This window comes from Hesperophylax consimilis, chromosome 2, assembly GCF_061612785.1.
Source record: "Hesperophylax consimilis isolate HC1 chromosome 2, BYU_Hcon_1.0, whole genome shotgun sequence".
NCBI lineage: Eukaryota > Metazoa > Arthropoda > Insecta > Trichoptera > Limnephilidae > Hesperophylax > Hesperophylax consimilis.
This window is the reverse complement of record NC_142837.1, coordinates 27,889,803-27,904,862: the sequence shown is the minus strand read 5'-3', so window position 1 is coordinate 27,904,862 and position 15,060 is coordinate 27,889,803. Positions and strand designations below refer to the sequence as shown.

The window sequence follows — 15,060 nt, the reverse complement described above, 5'->3', positions numbered from 1 at the left end:
GAAAAATCCTGTCCTGTTTTTCCCAGCGGTGAGGCTTCAATGCTGATGGGGCACGTACCGTCGCAGGTCTATCTGATCTGAAGGAACCGCCTTCTTGGTCGTGGTCGTCTATTGTGTCAAGAGCTTTCTTGAATTCTATGAATAAAGCCAGACATTTTTTCCCAGCGTCTATATCCCTTATGGCTACTCTTGTTAAATTTTCTATAGCATCAGTGGTATGTACTTAGATTTTCACTTAACTGTAGTTTCTATTTCACCTAAAAGAACATTCTTGGACGTCCTGAAAGTTTTGTTTTGTTTGATGAATTGTTTTACGGTGGTGTAGCGAATTTCAAAACTAACACCGTTCCGAAGAAGACAGCAAACCAAGCCCACCAGGTTATACCTATACCTATGTAAAATACCTCCTCTTCGCTGATGATATTAAACTTTTCAAAGCTATTAAAAGTCACATCGATTCTGTTCTTCAGCAGAATGATATTGATGACATCTACAAGATACAGGACACATTCCACACGGTTTTACCATGTCCTAGAAATAGAAAGAGTACAAAAGAGGTTGATATGTGAGACCTGTATATGTGTGAATATACATACTATCCATACATGTATCCATCCTTGATATTGATATTTAGGAATGCTTGATTTCTACACCTTAGTCCACCAAAAAATATTTTTAGGTAAACATTTTTTTAAAGTTAATCTCTTGTACTATACATACTTGGGATGGGTTGTTTCGGAGAATTTGAACAACTCTTCAAATTTTTAAGTTAATTTTCAAGTTCTGTGAAAGATTTTTTCAAGTTCTGTTACTATTTCAGTTGTGTCAAGCAACTAGCCTATAATGATATAATAACAGAACTGGAATGGGACTTTCACAGAACCCGTAAATGAATGTTGAAATTTGAAGAATTGTTCAAAATCTCTGAAACAACCCGTCCCTAGTCCACCGATTTTGAAAGAGGTTGGTTTATATGTGCCTAACAAGTACACATGTGGGAGATCATGTATTCTTTTTTTATGCTCCGAAAGCTAGGATTTCTGCCAATCAACAGAGCGGCTCAACAATTCTGCTTAACCAACGACATTTGCAATGTCACTTAAGCAACTATCTTTCGATGCATGTCACAAAATAGTTAAGCCTAAGACACATTACGCTATATGCATTATAATAATAATGCATCAACACTTATGTAGCTTATGACGTGGACTATGCAGATTATATGTTGAATGGTCACTATATGCTATAATCTTCCTCGGGAGAGGGGGTCAGATCAATTGCTGCAGAATATCATGTTTGTATGGGATCTGTCACCTGACAGCATAATCACGGCACTCTGCAAATAGATCTGACCCCTGCCATAGGTGGGAGAGGGTGTTCATTTTCAAGTATCGCCGGGCCACAGCGTATCATCGTCGCCACTCCCACACTTATAACACATCATCTGTGTTATAACCGTGTCGCTACCCTTAAAGTACCCTGATGCAGAGGCGGCTCTAGGGGTCCAGAAGTGGAAGGTCAATCGAAATAAAATGAAATGTTAATACGTATTGCTAATGTGTAGTGAATATTATAAAAACGCCAATGTAAGTAATTATCAAATATTTTCCAACAACCATAATACTCATGAGGAAAGAGAAAGGGGCCTTTTTGTCAATGTAATTAATTAATTTTCCAGTACCTACTTATTCTGAAGCTGGTAGCACAATATTGTTTAATTTAAGATATACACATATAATTAATTAAGGTTTTTTTTTTTAAGAGTTTTTCCTATAAGTTTTTTAATCACTAACTCCATTGTTTAATTAAAGTAATAGTACCTATACATTCATTTTATTGCGCCCGCAAATCCACTGATAAAAATTATAACTTTTGTTTTTAATGACTTTATTTTTCTCTCTTGTAACTAATTGTCACTTTATTTGAATATGTTTGTAATAATCCAATGAATTGTTTGCGATTTCTTTCGATACGATATCCACAGAATTTGACATTTTAAATTATTTCATGCAAATTACGTCAACAATGATAAACATAATTTTGCGAACTAATATTCAAGTTCAAGATGGCTATCGTTTATCACACAAAAAAACTTTCGTAAGCATACGTTAGACATGACAGTGTACACCGCCTTTGTCTTTATAGCAAAGAGAAAGAAAGGAGATAGTTTGTGGACAAAATTTAAAGTGAACCAATGGTAAGTACATAGAGCAGCTTCTCATTTGGACGCTAGATGGCACTGGAACCCGCTATTACAGTACGAATATTGAAACTAAATTATTTTATCAGGTGGTTTGTTAAAAAAAAATATATATTAATACTAATGCATATTTTGGAAGGTCATTACCACACTGCCCCATGACTTTTTATGCTCCAAGTACCTCAAATTTGTCATTTTCTCTGCAATATATTTTTGAATAGCCGTTTTATGGAGAACATGAAATAGAAAGACAACGGTCACAACTAGGATCCATTTTCTTACTAGGACAGGTGTCTTAAACCACTCGACCATTAAGATCTATTTATTAAACGTCATATTTGTCTACATCATATTTCAAATTCAGTATTAACAATATCATCTTGAAAGTTTTTAGATTCTCACGGCCAAAAGCATTTTTGTTGTTTGTTTTTGGGGTGTTATGCCGTGTTGCACACATCTTCGGATCTACCGGATCTGCCCTGATGATGGACACTGCAACGCTGTCCGAAACGTCGGCTAAAGAAGGAGTTAGCGCAACACGGCATAACACCCCAAAAACAAACAACAAAAATATCATCTTGAAACTAACTTTTCCCACATTTTTGACAGTAACCTTTTTCAAATGATTACAAAGTTTCTAATGAAATTGGTTTGTAACCTAGATAGTTTCTTGAATAAACAGATCCATTTTTTATTTATATCTCCATAATAAATAATACACCTTGAAGTATGAAGAAGTAATCGAATGAGAAACTTCAGAACTGTCAATCTCTTCAAATGCTGGGCAATGACACTTTGATTTGTTTGTTTTTAAATCACCTTTCAAAATCGATTTGTTCACTTATTGCACAAATGTGTAATAAATAATAAAAGTTACATAATATTTAGAATCAACATCCGTTGTTCTGTATTACCTGAATATATTTTTCATTAGAAGAGTATGTAAGAGGCGATGTAAGAATGTGAATGAGCCGCTGCGAAGGAAACTTAGTTAGTTCTTATTGGGTGCAAACAATTAAAACAAACGAAATGTTGGCCAGATAAAGATTTATTGTTTTCCGTTTAGGTGGACCATTTTAGCACATATAAAATAATATGATAGTTTACTTAAGGGGAATGAACCTAGAGCTGTGGGTGGCACCAATACCGGGCCGACCGTGCTTTACGAGTTTGTAGGTCACAGAGAACTCCCCCAGGTAGTGACCGATCATCTCAGGCTTGATTTCAACCTGGAAATAAACAAATAAACCTCATTACACACAATGTACACACTTCAGATATTTATTTTACCGATTTGTTTGCAGGAAATACGAGGAACCTGACTATTGTAAAGTTATCCATAACTTGAGATGGGGTCTTTCTTTAACTTTTCCCTAACTGTGCTAAAAAAATACTCGCATTCCGGTGCTGTGTAGTCAATACACATCTCAAAATAAGCGATTTAATATCGGAAAAATATTAATATTCATAGCTAATCGATTACGTTTATTATATTTTATATCAAAAGTGATAATAATTGTAATTTAATTGCTGAAAACATGAAAAAAACCATCGGCAGAAGCTAAAGAAACGTGCGAGGGATCCACATCTAACTACGGTTCGCGGCCAACTGGCTAGCGGCTGACGGCTGGCACAAACACAGCTGTGCGGTCGTAGGTATCGATGGTCTAAATCAAAAACTACAACTGCAGAAGTGTGGATGTCTCATGTTCCCACATAGCGAATTAAAGCGGGACATCAATAGCGTGTCATTTCCTCACACACTCTTCACGTATTAGTATCACACGGTTGATTGTATTGGTGTATTTGTTCCCGATTTTTAACAAAAAAACTCTGATTTTTAATTGAATTTGAAAACTATGTAAAATATTATTTTTTAATTCAGTGCATAAATGTATAACGGAGGAATACCTAAAATCTGAACCCAGAATTTATTTTATTTATAGTTATTAAAGTTATTCAAAGCAATGTGTAGTAAATACACACCACAGATTAGGAAAGGTTAAAATCTTCTTTCTCATTGATATAATAATCTATACACGGTGTCCGGAAACTCGTAGTACAAGCGGGAAACTGGAGAATCTACACCACATGGGGAACCCAAAAAACATAGTTTTTTGATCTGAGCATTTTCAAAAAAAAATAAAAAGTGGGTGTGTCAAGCCTACGCAAGACAGAAGTGAAACTTCTTTTGTTAAACCGTATGAACCACAATCAATTACGTATTTCACTCGTATTACACTCACGACGCAGTATACTAACCAAGCAGCTGATGCTTGGCGTGGCGCAGTTCGCTGGTGTCTGAGAGAGAGGAAAGAAGAGAAGAGAGAGAACGTTCGTGAGCGGCTCCCCCACCTCAACAAGCGCATATGGTGAGAGAGGGACAGTGAACGGTGAGCGGTGGTGGGGGTACCCGCATTTTCGTGTCGATCCTGACTCGGTTTTACTCCGTCCCCGAATTACGCGCCTAAAGAAGTTTCACTTCAATATAATATATTTTTAAAAATAATGTACAATGTACAGAAATAGAATCCCACACAAGATCGCGTAGTGCGCTCTAGCGAACGGATATTTTATCAGAGGGAGATAGTTTTAATTTTTTTTCTGTAAATTATTACATATTATCAAAATAAATAAATTAATTAAATAAATGTAATACAATTATCATAATATACGGATTAGATAATAATTTTAATCCAACACAATAACGCAAAGCGCGCTCTAGCGGAGTAATGTTTTATCACAGTGAGATAAGTGTTTTTATTATTTTGCAATATTATTTTCTTTTAAAAAATGTTCTGACCTACTAAAAAATAAGATATTGAATGAAAAAGGCGTTAAAAACAAAAAAATAATGTGCGATGGCCGAGAATCGAACTCGGATCAACTGCTTGGAAGGCAACTATGCTGACCATTACACCACCAACGCCAGTTGTCGGGATGAGCTAAGAAGCATTTATATGTTACTTCAAAACTTTGAAAATTATTACATATTATCAAAATAAATAAATTAATTAAATAAATGTAATACAATTATCATAATATACGGATTAGATAATAATTTTAATCCAACACAATAACGCAAAGCGCGCTCTAGCGGAGTAATGTTTTATCACAGTGAGATAAGTGTTTTTATTATTTTGCAATATTATTTTCTTTTAAAAAATGTTCTGACCTACTAAAAAATAAGATATTGAATGAAAAAGGCGTTAAAAACAAAAAAATAATGTGCGATGGCCGAGAATCGAACTCGGATCAACTGCTTGGAAGGCAACTATGCTGACCATTACACCACCAACGCCAGTTGTCGGGATGAGCTAAGAAGCATTTATATGTTACTTCAAAACTTTGACTAGATCAAATGAACTTTAATCGGTGGTGGGGGTACCCGCATTTTCGTTTCGATCGTGACTCGGTTTTACTCCGTCCCCGAAAATTCATTACGCGCCTAAAGAAGTTTCACTTCAAAAAAAACCAAAAAAAAATATTTTTCGGCTATTTTAGGGTTAAAGTTTTTTCTGGTGTTTAGGGTTGAATAACAGATGTTTTAACCCTGCAGAGCAGAAATATTTTATGATTACACCGGGTTAAATGAAGGGTGATTTCAAAATAATGCTTCAAATCCGAGTTTCTTCATTTGTTTTACCATCAAATAGTTTTATTTAGTTGGGTACTTTGATCTTCAGTAATAATTTATAAGAATTTGATTAAAAAAAAAAAAAAAAAAAAAATCAACTTCAAACTCGATTTACTCGATAACGAAAGCTCAAATAAAAAAAAATATACTACAAAATCGACTCCAAATGTGATGTAGATTCACCAGTTTCCCGCTTGTACTACGAGTTTCCGGACACCCTGTATAAACAAAAACCTAAATGTTTTTTATTCCAAATCTTAAATCTCTTAAAACTTCTTAAATGATTGCTTTACAATTTAACATTTCAATATGCATGTTTTTATATACCTATATTATATAGATGTCAACTGTGACAGGTAAAAACATGTTTTTTTTATTTTTAAATAGCGCCATCTGTTGGACATAAAAGCAATTATTTCTCTATGTGCACAGACTGTGCCACAGCAAAGCACGGTGAGGTATAGCTAGTTACAAATAAAGCACTTTAATGTCTCGGTTTTGTATTAAGATCGTCCAAAGACCTAATATATATATTAATACAACCAAAATGCGGTACAACGCTAGTCAGAAGCATTCTTGAATATAATTCCTCTTCCTAATCTGGTAACCTTTATACAATATACATTCACATAAAATTGAAAGATTATAGCATTAATTTTTAATACTTATACTCTTTCAATCATATGTAAAATTGAAAGAGTATAGCATTAATTTTTAAGGCACATAAATTATAATTTACATATTGATAATATAAATTATAAAGATTTAATGCAATTTACAACTACCCGAATTGTCACAGCGAAGAAATATTTGTGGATGTTTATTGTTACATATTTAAAATCATTAATGGACATTTAGACCGCCTTGCCCTGGTGGGTGATTAATTATCATGTACCCAATAAATACATATAACATTAGCCTTCCTGCTCCATTCAATGTAGTTGCTTCTCGCACCAATTTTATGTACAATTCTTGCTCTCGGAGATCGTGTGGGGAACGAATCTTGCTCTGTCGACATATATATAAAAAGCATATATACATGCAATCCTTAACCCCTCAAGCCAATTTGTTCACTTTTGGGAACAAACAGCCAACAAAACACCACTCTTTACATTCAAATCAAGAAGTTAACCACAAAAGAATTACAATGTACAACTTTATGAAACCAAAGGTTTAGAAATCAAAAAGTTAAGAATAATTTATGAAATTTTTTATTAATTTTTTTTAAAGTGAAAAGATAAAAAAAGTGGGGTGACAATGATGTTTGTATTATACTTGTCTACTAAAATATGTATTACTTTTTTCGTTATCATTAATTTTTTTTATTTAAAAATTATATTTATTTTTTGATAATAAACTTCAAAAACGTACTTCATCACCTTTTAAAAAACAGTGTTTGGTTTTTGGATACATTCAGAAATATTCCATTTATTTGGATTTTATTGCAAAACGGAAACTCACACAAATTTTCCAACCTTCTAACGGTGTCTTTAAGAAATATAATGGTCAATATGCCAGAGGTCTGAGGGGGTTAACTGTATCAGCTTGTTATTACTATGTTATGAGATTTTTATAAAAATTGTAAAATTTGTGTAAAAACCCAATGCCGTCAAAATAAATAAATGATCATTAGTCGATTAATCTCCTGTGCAATGAATGGCCTCAGAGGTCACCATTTAAGGGCCATATTTCACCGGGATAATGCGGTGGAACAAACAGTTGGGCTACCACGATGTCCGAGTGAGCGAGTCGCCACACGCTAGCACTAAACTCTTTACTGGTTGGCATGCTTCGATGACGTAGCCGATTCAGCCTCCAGATTGTAGCAGGGATCCTCCATAGAGCTCTATACATCTGGTTTAGTGTTCCAGTTATGATACAACATATTAGATAGTTACCTGATTGAAGGTCTTGCCGTTGTACACACCAACGATGGATCCGACCATCTCGGGGACAATGAGCATGTTCCTGAGGTGAGTCTTCACGATCTCAGGCTTCTCATTTGGTGGGGCCTCTTTCTTGGCCTCGCGCAGCTTCTTCACCAACGCCATCGGCTTGCGCTTCAGTCCGCGGGAGAACCGCCTGCGAGCACGCGAGTGCATCAGCTCCATAAGCTGCTCACTGAAACAGGAGGAATACCATTAGAAATCTATCTGTTGATAGCTTAGCAAAGAGTTATTACTACGAAGCTCTCAGCAGCATGACAGTAGTGACAACAAATGTACAGTAAAATGCAACATTATACATAATCTAATAGAGGATTTTACTAGCAGGCGTCTACCATAATAATACTTATTAACTCGTCATATGTTGGGACCGCATATGTGAGTGCTGCACATTATCTACGAATTTAAAAAAAAAAAAAAATTATGTGCGATTTTGACCCTTATGTATAAGGAATTAGTATGAAGAACAAGGTCACAATCGCTTGGGCTATTCTCGTTCTTTACGCAGCAAATACCGGAATGACTTCTAGCTTTTCAGATTTTTTACAAAGAATTTTTCTGTGGAATGCCAACGAAATATTTGCCGCGTTTTTAGTGTCAAAGCGTCTTCTTTCATTATTTTTGATATAAATTGATTGTGGAAATAATAGATTTGAGGTATCATCAGAAAGATAGTTTTATCTACATTATTTTGATGTAATTTTTATAATATTTCACCCAAGAAAAGTGATGAAAATTAACTTCGTAAGAAATGTCAAAATATTTACGTCATAATGAATAATTAAATTTTTAGCATTATTTATTTACAGGTTTCTTGTACAAAATAATATTATTAGTAACAGTTGTATAAACTACCGAAATCTGGAAGAATTGTTATCATATACTTATTTAATGCGACACAAAAAAAATTTAAGTGGACACTTGACGTTTGATTTTGGAATTAAATTGAGCTTGGAATTTCCTGGCACACCACAGGTTAAAGATAATAGAAATTCTTAAAACTTCCGTATTTCCCTTATTTGTTAACACACTTTGGTAAGTGTAGTTCTACATTTTATGCTGGTCCTACTTAACGAGTGGAACACCGATCATGCTTCAGAGACATTTTCTCTTTGAGACCGCTCCAATATCATCCGCGCTATGCGATTTAAACCATTATGCTTCAAAATCACTTAATGTATCTTCTACCATCTCCCCCATAAATAGCTGTTTCTTCTGTTTCCCCTGAAGAGTTGTTTTCCATTAAGTAATCAAGTTAAAATCGAGTGTTATTTTTTTTCAATATATTAGTGAGGCTTTACCTAAATTTAGACAGCCATCGCTAAGGCCTAGAGTGATGCGACATAAACATGGGTAGCCATTGTTCGACTAGTAAGAGGTAAATAATGTAGTAATTAAAAAATAGCAAATTGTCGAGCTTATTAGCTTTTGTCAAAACATGTGTAGTTTTTATTCCGATATTTGAGCAAAACTCAAAAGGGCAATTTTTGCACAGCTCTGCGTATTTTCATCCAGCAATGGAGATCATTCTGAGGATTATCTGCTACGGCTTTCAACATGTTAATTAAACCCAAACTAAGAACCTATTTTGTTAAAATAGTTTGTATTTCTTAAAAAGAATCATTGTTTATGATAATGATAAATATGCAGAAAAGTGGGACCCGGATAATAGGCACATTTTATTTTAAAAACACTTCATACCAGTATAAAGTAGATAACAATAATAATGCATAGCTATAACCAATAGCTATTTATTATTGTATCACTACAATGTAAGGATGCAAGAAATGTGGCATATTTCAAATATTGAAGTACTTTCTAAATTATAACCCGCAAAATGAGTTACAAAAAGAATTTACACGGCTGCACTTTAACACTGAAGGCATAAGTTGTCCATTTTTCAACAGTTCAAGAATAACACCAGGAAAAGATAAACACAGGCCATGGTACACTGAATTTGGAGGTACAAAAATAAAAGTTAAATACTACTTAAACTATATTTACACTTTAACCACTCACTGCCGAATAAAAGATTAATGCAGATAAACTAACGAAACCACAAACCTCTCTATGAGGAAACACTACAGAATGGCATTTGAAAACTTGTTTGTATTCCACTTCAATTTCATTTTATGTCACAATTTATCACTTTTCACTTCATAAATTAAAACATATTTATATAGTATGATCATACTCATGTTAAGGTTTGAAATTAGGCAACCATTCAAGATGAACTAAGTTAATTTAATTTAAGCTGACAAGAAGCAGTGAATTGATGAGTTAGGCCTTAGGAACTATTTAGACAGGAAACAAAACATTATTTTACCTCTTGAGAAATGCAGCTAAGCCAAAAATAGGTTTTCATAACAGTGCAACTCACGAAAGTAAGCCATCTATCCACTAAAGAATGATAATGGTATTTGATAAGGAAGGAAAATGGTTGTATTTAAAAGTTAGGTTAAGTCATGGCACTCACTGTGGCATATCCAGAAGCTGGTCCAGGTCGACGCCTCGGAAGGTAAACTTCCTGAAAGCGCGCCTTTTCTTTTGCTGATCTTCGATCTATAAGAAAAACGAAAATAAGGAATGATACGAAATTTGTGACGTTCATTTTACAACAGTATTCAAATGTCAATAACAAATTAAGTTCGTAAATAGAATATCATCGGTTTCACAGGTCGACGTAAAATAACAATACGAAATGTTTGATGTAGAATTTACATAAGATTACACAGATACATGGCGATTTTTGAACAAAATACAAGAATACTCACATCGGCCATGTTTTCTAACCAAACGACAATTCAAGAGAAAGAGAAAAAGAGCCGCTGTCAAACTACCATTTCCGGCGATGCGTTTTAATGTGTATCGAAAAAATCATAAATGGCCAGTTAAGTGGGTTGTTGTAAATAATAAAAAGAAAAGTAATTTAAGATGACAAACGTTACCAAAAACTGTATTAAATTTTTTTATTATAATAGGATTGTAATTAATATTATGAAAAAGATATAAAATGATGTATTTAAAAAACAAATATTTAAGATGTGACTGGAAATTCTTTCATTTTTTACGCTTTGATCTTTGCTACACGGTATCACTTTATTAAGTTAATGACACGCCAACCGGTTTCAACCATCATTGTTTATATCAGATTCTGTCCATGATCTTAAACGATGGTACTGTGGTGTTCGTTGGCGTATTATTAAAAAGTTAATAATGCATATAAAATTCCGGCGTATCATTTTAAAACGTTTATCAATTTTAGGAGCATAGGGAGTGGGGCTAACGGATCACTCAAGAAGTGGAAACACGACTTGCCACCCCAAGTCCCAAGTAGAGGTGAGGCGTATTTATCTTACCCAGTAAAAGTACCGGGTATTTCCGTGCGATACTTTGAACTTGTGACAGATCTCCAAAATACCTAGTTCCAAAATACTCATGAGTATTTTATACCGGGACTAAATATTTTTAATACGTACTTTTACCAGGTATTTTTGATGGGTATTTTTAGTAGGTATTTTGATGGGTATTTTTAGTAGGTATTTTTCATAGGAATTTTCGATGGGTAATTTTGATGGGTATCTTTAGCAGGTATTTTTGAGGGGTATATCTTATTGGTATTTGCGACGAGAAAAATGTATTTCGAAATGATGGAATTCCGTAGCCACCCCCCCCCCCCCATGGAATTCGAAAAACAAATATTTCGTGGGGAGTTATGTTTTACAGAAATTCTCTAACAACCCCCCCCCCCTCAAGGATTTCGAATAATGAAAGAGGGAATCAAGCTCAAGTAGAATGTTTGTGGGGAATATGTGGGCAGAATTTATGCGATTAGAATTACTCATTCTGAATCAATCCTCAAGTCGGGATTAAATACTTCTGAGTATTTTGTCACCGGTATTTTTACGAGGTATTTTCCTGTACCTTTACTCATTGTACCCAGTAACGAAAAGTACTCATAGGACCTACCTCTAGTCCCAAGCCAAAATGTGAGCTACCATGCTCAGGCTGAATTATAATAGAGAACAGTATTACGAACGGTGCCTCCGAGATACAGGGTCGCGTCTCAGAAATGTATACCTTACCTTAGCACTCTGGAGTATGCCGGAGTGGATATTCCATTTGCCTAAATACTCGTAGGATAAAAAAATTGACCATTCAAACAAACTAGGGGCCTAGGTGAGCGGAGACTCACCTCTGTGGACTCTTCCCTCGTGGGTTCTTCAAGGAGAAACCGAGGATGAGTTGAGAAGAGAGCTGAGGCCACCTGCGTGGACTCTTCCCTAGTGGGGCCTTCAAATAACCAAGGGAGAGTGGACTCAGGTTCATCATATAAAGAAAAAAACAAAGATTAATGACTGGTGCAATTTAATGGAAGGACCATCCCCAGTAAATACTTAATTGAAATGCTTGGAGTAATGCAGAGATCACACGAGGAAAGTACAATACTGTTTTGTCCCAGCTACGGACTCACTGTCCTAGTGTGAACAATAGTTTGGAAGACAGAACAACGAACCAAAACACTGTCCCAGAGATAGACGGGCAAGTTATCTCCACGGGATAGTGTCTTACACCAAAACCTACTAGATCACAAGTACGCAACACTCATTCAAAGCAGCCTCCTAATTTGTATGAGATGAACTAAATTCGTTTTATTTTGTTTTTATTTATCAAAACATTTTTAAATGTGTGAGTTAATTTTTAAAAAGAAATTAAAATACTTTTTTTCATTTCTCATACAAGTAAGGAGGCTGATTTGATTCAGTGTCCCGTTGTGATGTAGAAGGTTTTGCTTACACCCTTTGCCTTTGCCGTTTTTATGAAATAAGTTCCTTCGGGGACGTGGTAAGGAGACGAATGAAAGAGAAACTTTTCAAAATGCTTTGTATACGAAGTGTTATTATTGCTAATAAATTATTTTATTTTATTTTAATGCAATGATTACGGCTTACGATTTTTTTAGGAATTTGATGAGACGGGGAATGGGATAGGTACGCTATTAAAAACTAAGCAAGTTTTGATATTTTTCGTATATCTTCCCCCTCAGTCTCACAAGAACCCCTTCAATTAAATTATAGAGAAAAAAATTGTTTTCCTATGGGTTTACGCCTTTCGAAATGGCCCCTTCACGACTTAAGACTGCCCTGTTCATAACCCGAGCAACGCCGGGTACAAATCTGCTTGTATTTGAACATTTCAAGTGTATTCTCATTACTTCCTTCTTCATTCCCTGTAAGCTAGCTTCCTAGCTTGAAAGCTGGCGACACCCCTGGTAAGCGTATCAGACCGGCTCAAGTGGCTCTGTAGAAGCCCGAGTAAATTTCGCCTCCAATAAACTGGAAGTCTTGTATAGGGCTAGCATATTCTTCAGTAGTGACCACCTGCTGCCCTTATATAAATCTCAAGTACGCCCAACAATTGAATTTCGGAGTCACCTCTTGGCTGGAGCCCCACAATACTTGTTAAACCTACTTGATTCTCTGCAAAGGAGGGAAGTCCATCTGATTGACAATCCATTGTTAACAGACCGATTACCATCTCTAATGCACAGACGCATTGTGGGAATTCTGAGTCTGTTCTACAAGTATTTCAATGAAGTCTGTTCTAAGGAGCTAGCAGCATTGATTCCCAGTGCACCGGTGAACGTGCGTGAAACTTGACGTACACGAGCGGAATACTCGTGCACAGTTGATGTTGGCTTCATGAGAACGAACCGCTTCTTCGATTCGACTTTTGTGTAAGACGGCTCGTATGTGAATCGAGCTACTGGCATCTGTTTTTTCTTTTTCATATAATCCGTTCATACAGCCCCTACCTTAACCCGCCTCACAACGCTATCCAACTGGGTGGCGACATTATAGCTCCCCTGCCCTTACACTGTAAATACAGGGGCGCTCGTGGCGCTCTTGTGAGGTGGAAAAAAAATAAAGGAAAAAGACGTTTCACGTTTTCAAGTCAAAATGTGTCAATATCCAGATATGATTTTTTTTTTAACAAAGATTGGTATTAATAATATGTTGTTCAATGGTTCAATTCATGTTCATGGCGAATGTGGCCATCATAAATAAACCAGTGGCCATTTTGCTCATTATTAGGGTTGCCATCCGTCCCGATATATCGGGACTGTCACTTTTATTGAGCTATCTGTCCCGACGTCCCTTAGATGCCTTAAATGTCCCGATTGAAATTACGCAATGCAAATTTTAATTTTCCGTGCGTCCCATAGCCCGTACGTGCCGTGAAGTGCCGTTGGACGGGCGCAGGCGGCCGGTGGTGGCAGGTAGGGGGGAGAGAGATAGACGAGAGCGCCGCTTCGCCGCTAGTTAGTCGCTCTTTGAATTTTGAATGCCAGCCGTATAGAACGATTGTTTTGATTTTGAACCGCGCAGTGTGTGAGTTTATTCATTTATTTACGAAAATGTTTGCAGTAAGAAAGAGGAAGTGCCATTTTTCGGACGACTATACAAAAGAGTGGAGTTTTATAAAGAAAGGACGTGCGAATGAAGAAGCGTTCTGTGTTACGTGTAATAGTTTTATATCAATTACTCTTGGAGGTAAGGCTAACGTAAAGCACCACATTTCTACGACCAATCACAAAAAAGGTTCGCTGTTATATCTACATCAAGGCCTATATCCGGATTTATAATTAAAGAAGATACTCAAGAAGAATTGCTTATTGCGGTGGCGGAACTAACGACAGCTTATAAAGTTGTCAAACATCATCAATCTTTCAGTTCACTTGACTGTAACGTAAAACTGAATGCTACAATGTATCCCGACTCTAAAATCGCAGCAAAATAGTCCACAGCAAGAACCAATGCTACAGCAATTGTTAAAAATATTCTCGCTCCACATTCTGTGTCACAAACAAAAGAAAAATTGCAAGAAGTTTCGTATTATCGAATAGGCACCGACGCGTCCAATCACAAAGCTGAAAAGATGTTTCCTTTACTTGTTAAATATTTCACTGAAAACGATGGTATCCAACACAGAAACTATTGAAGTTTGATTCTTTAAAAGATGAAACATCGGACACTATTTCCAAATATTGTCTCGACACTTTAAGACAATTGCAGATTCCACTAGATAAGCTGATCGCTTTTTGTGGTCACAATACTAATACCAACTTCGGAGGGTTTGAAAGACGCGGCCGGTGCAATGTTTTTCATAAAATAAAAGAAGATTTGGAAAAACCTATAGAAGGAATTGGATGTTCAGCCCATATTCTGCACAATACTATATCAACCGCTGCTGGAATCTTGTCTCAGATGTCGAAG

The 15,060-nt window shown here is 35.7% G+C and overlaps 1 protein-coding gene across 1 annotated transcript; it reads right to left on the bottom strand.

Annotated features, from left to right (window-relative positions):
- Positions 1–3,230: 3,230 nt before the first annotated feature.
- Positions 3,231–10,631, bottom strand: RpS15 (ribosomal protein S15). The gene is made up of 4 exons (XM_089642068.1): positions 10,558–10,631; positions 10,260–10,345; positions 7,736–7,958; positions 3,231–3,429 (listed from the first exon to the last, which is right to left on the bottom strand). The coding sequence occupies exons 1-4, from the start codon at positions 10,564–10,566 to the stop codon at positions 3,304–3,306; spliced, it is 444 nt and encodes a 147-aa protein (XP_089498194.1). The 5' UTR covers positions 10,567–10,631; the 3' UTR covers positions 3,231–3,303.
- Positions 10,632–15,060: the final 4,429 nt, after the last annotated feature.

Excerpts from the sequence above, each read along its gene's own strand:
- RpS15 (XM_089642068.1), bottom strand. Across the intron at positions 7,959-10,259 it reads CAGCTTCTGGATATGCCACA|TGAGCAGCTTATGGAGCTGA; the intron begins GTGAGTGCCATG and ends CTCCTGTTTCAG. Across the intron at positions 3,430-7,735 it reads ACGGCAAGACCTTCAATCAG|GTTGAAATCAAGCCTGAGAT; the intron begins GTAACTATCTAA and ends GTTTATTTCCAG.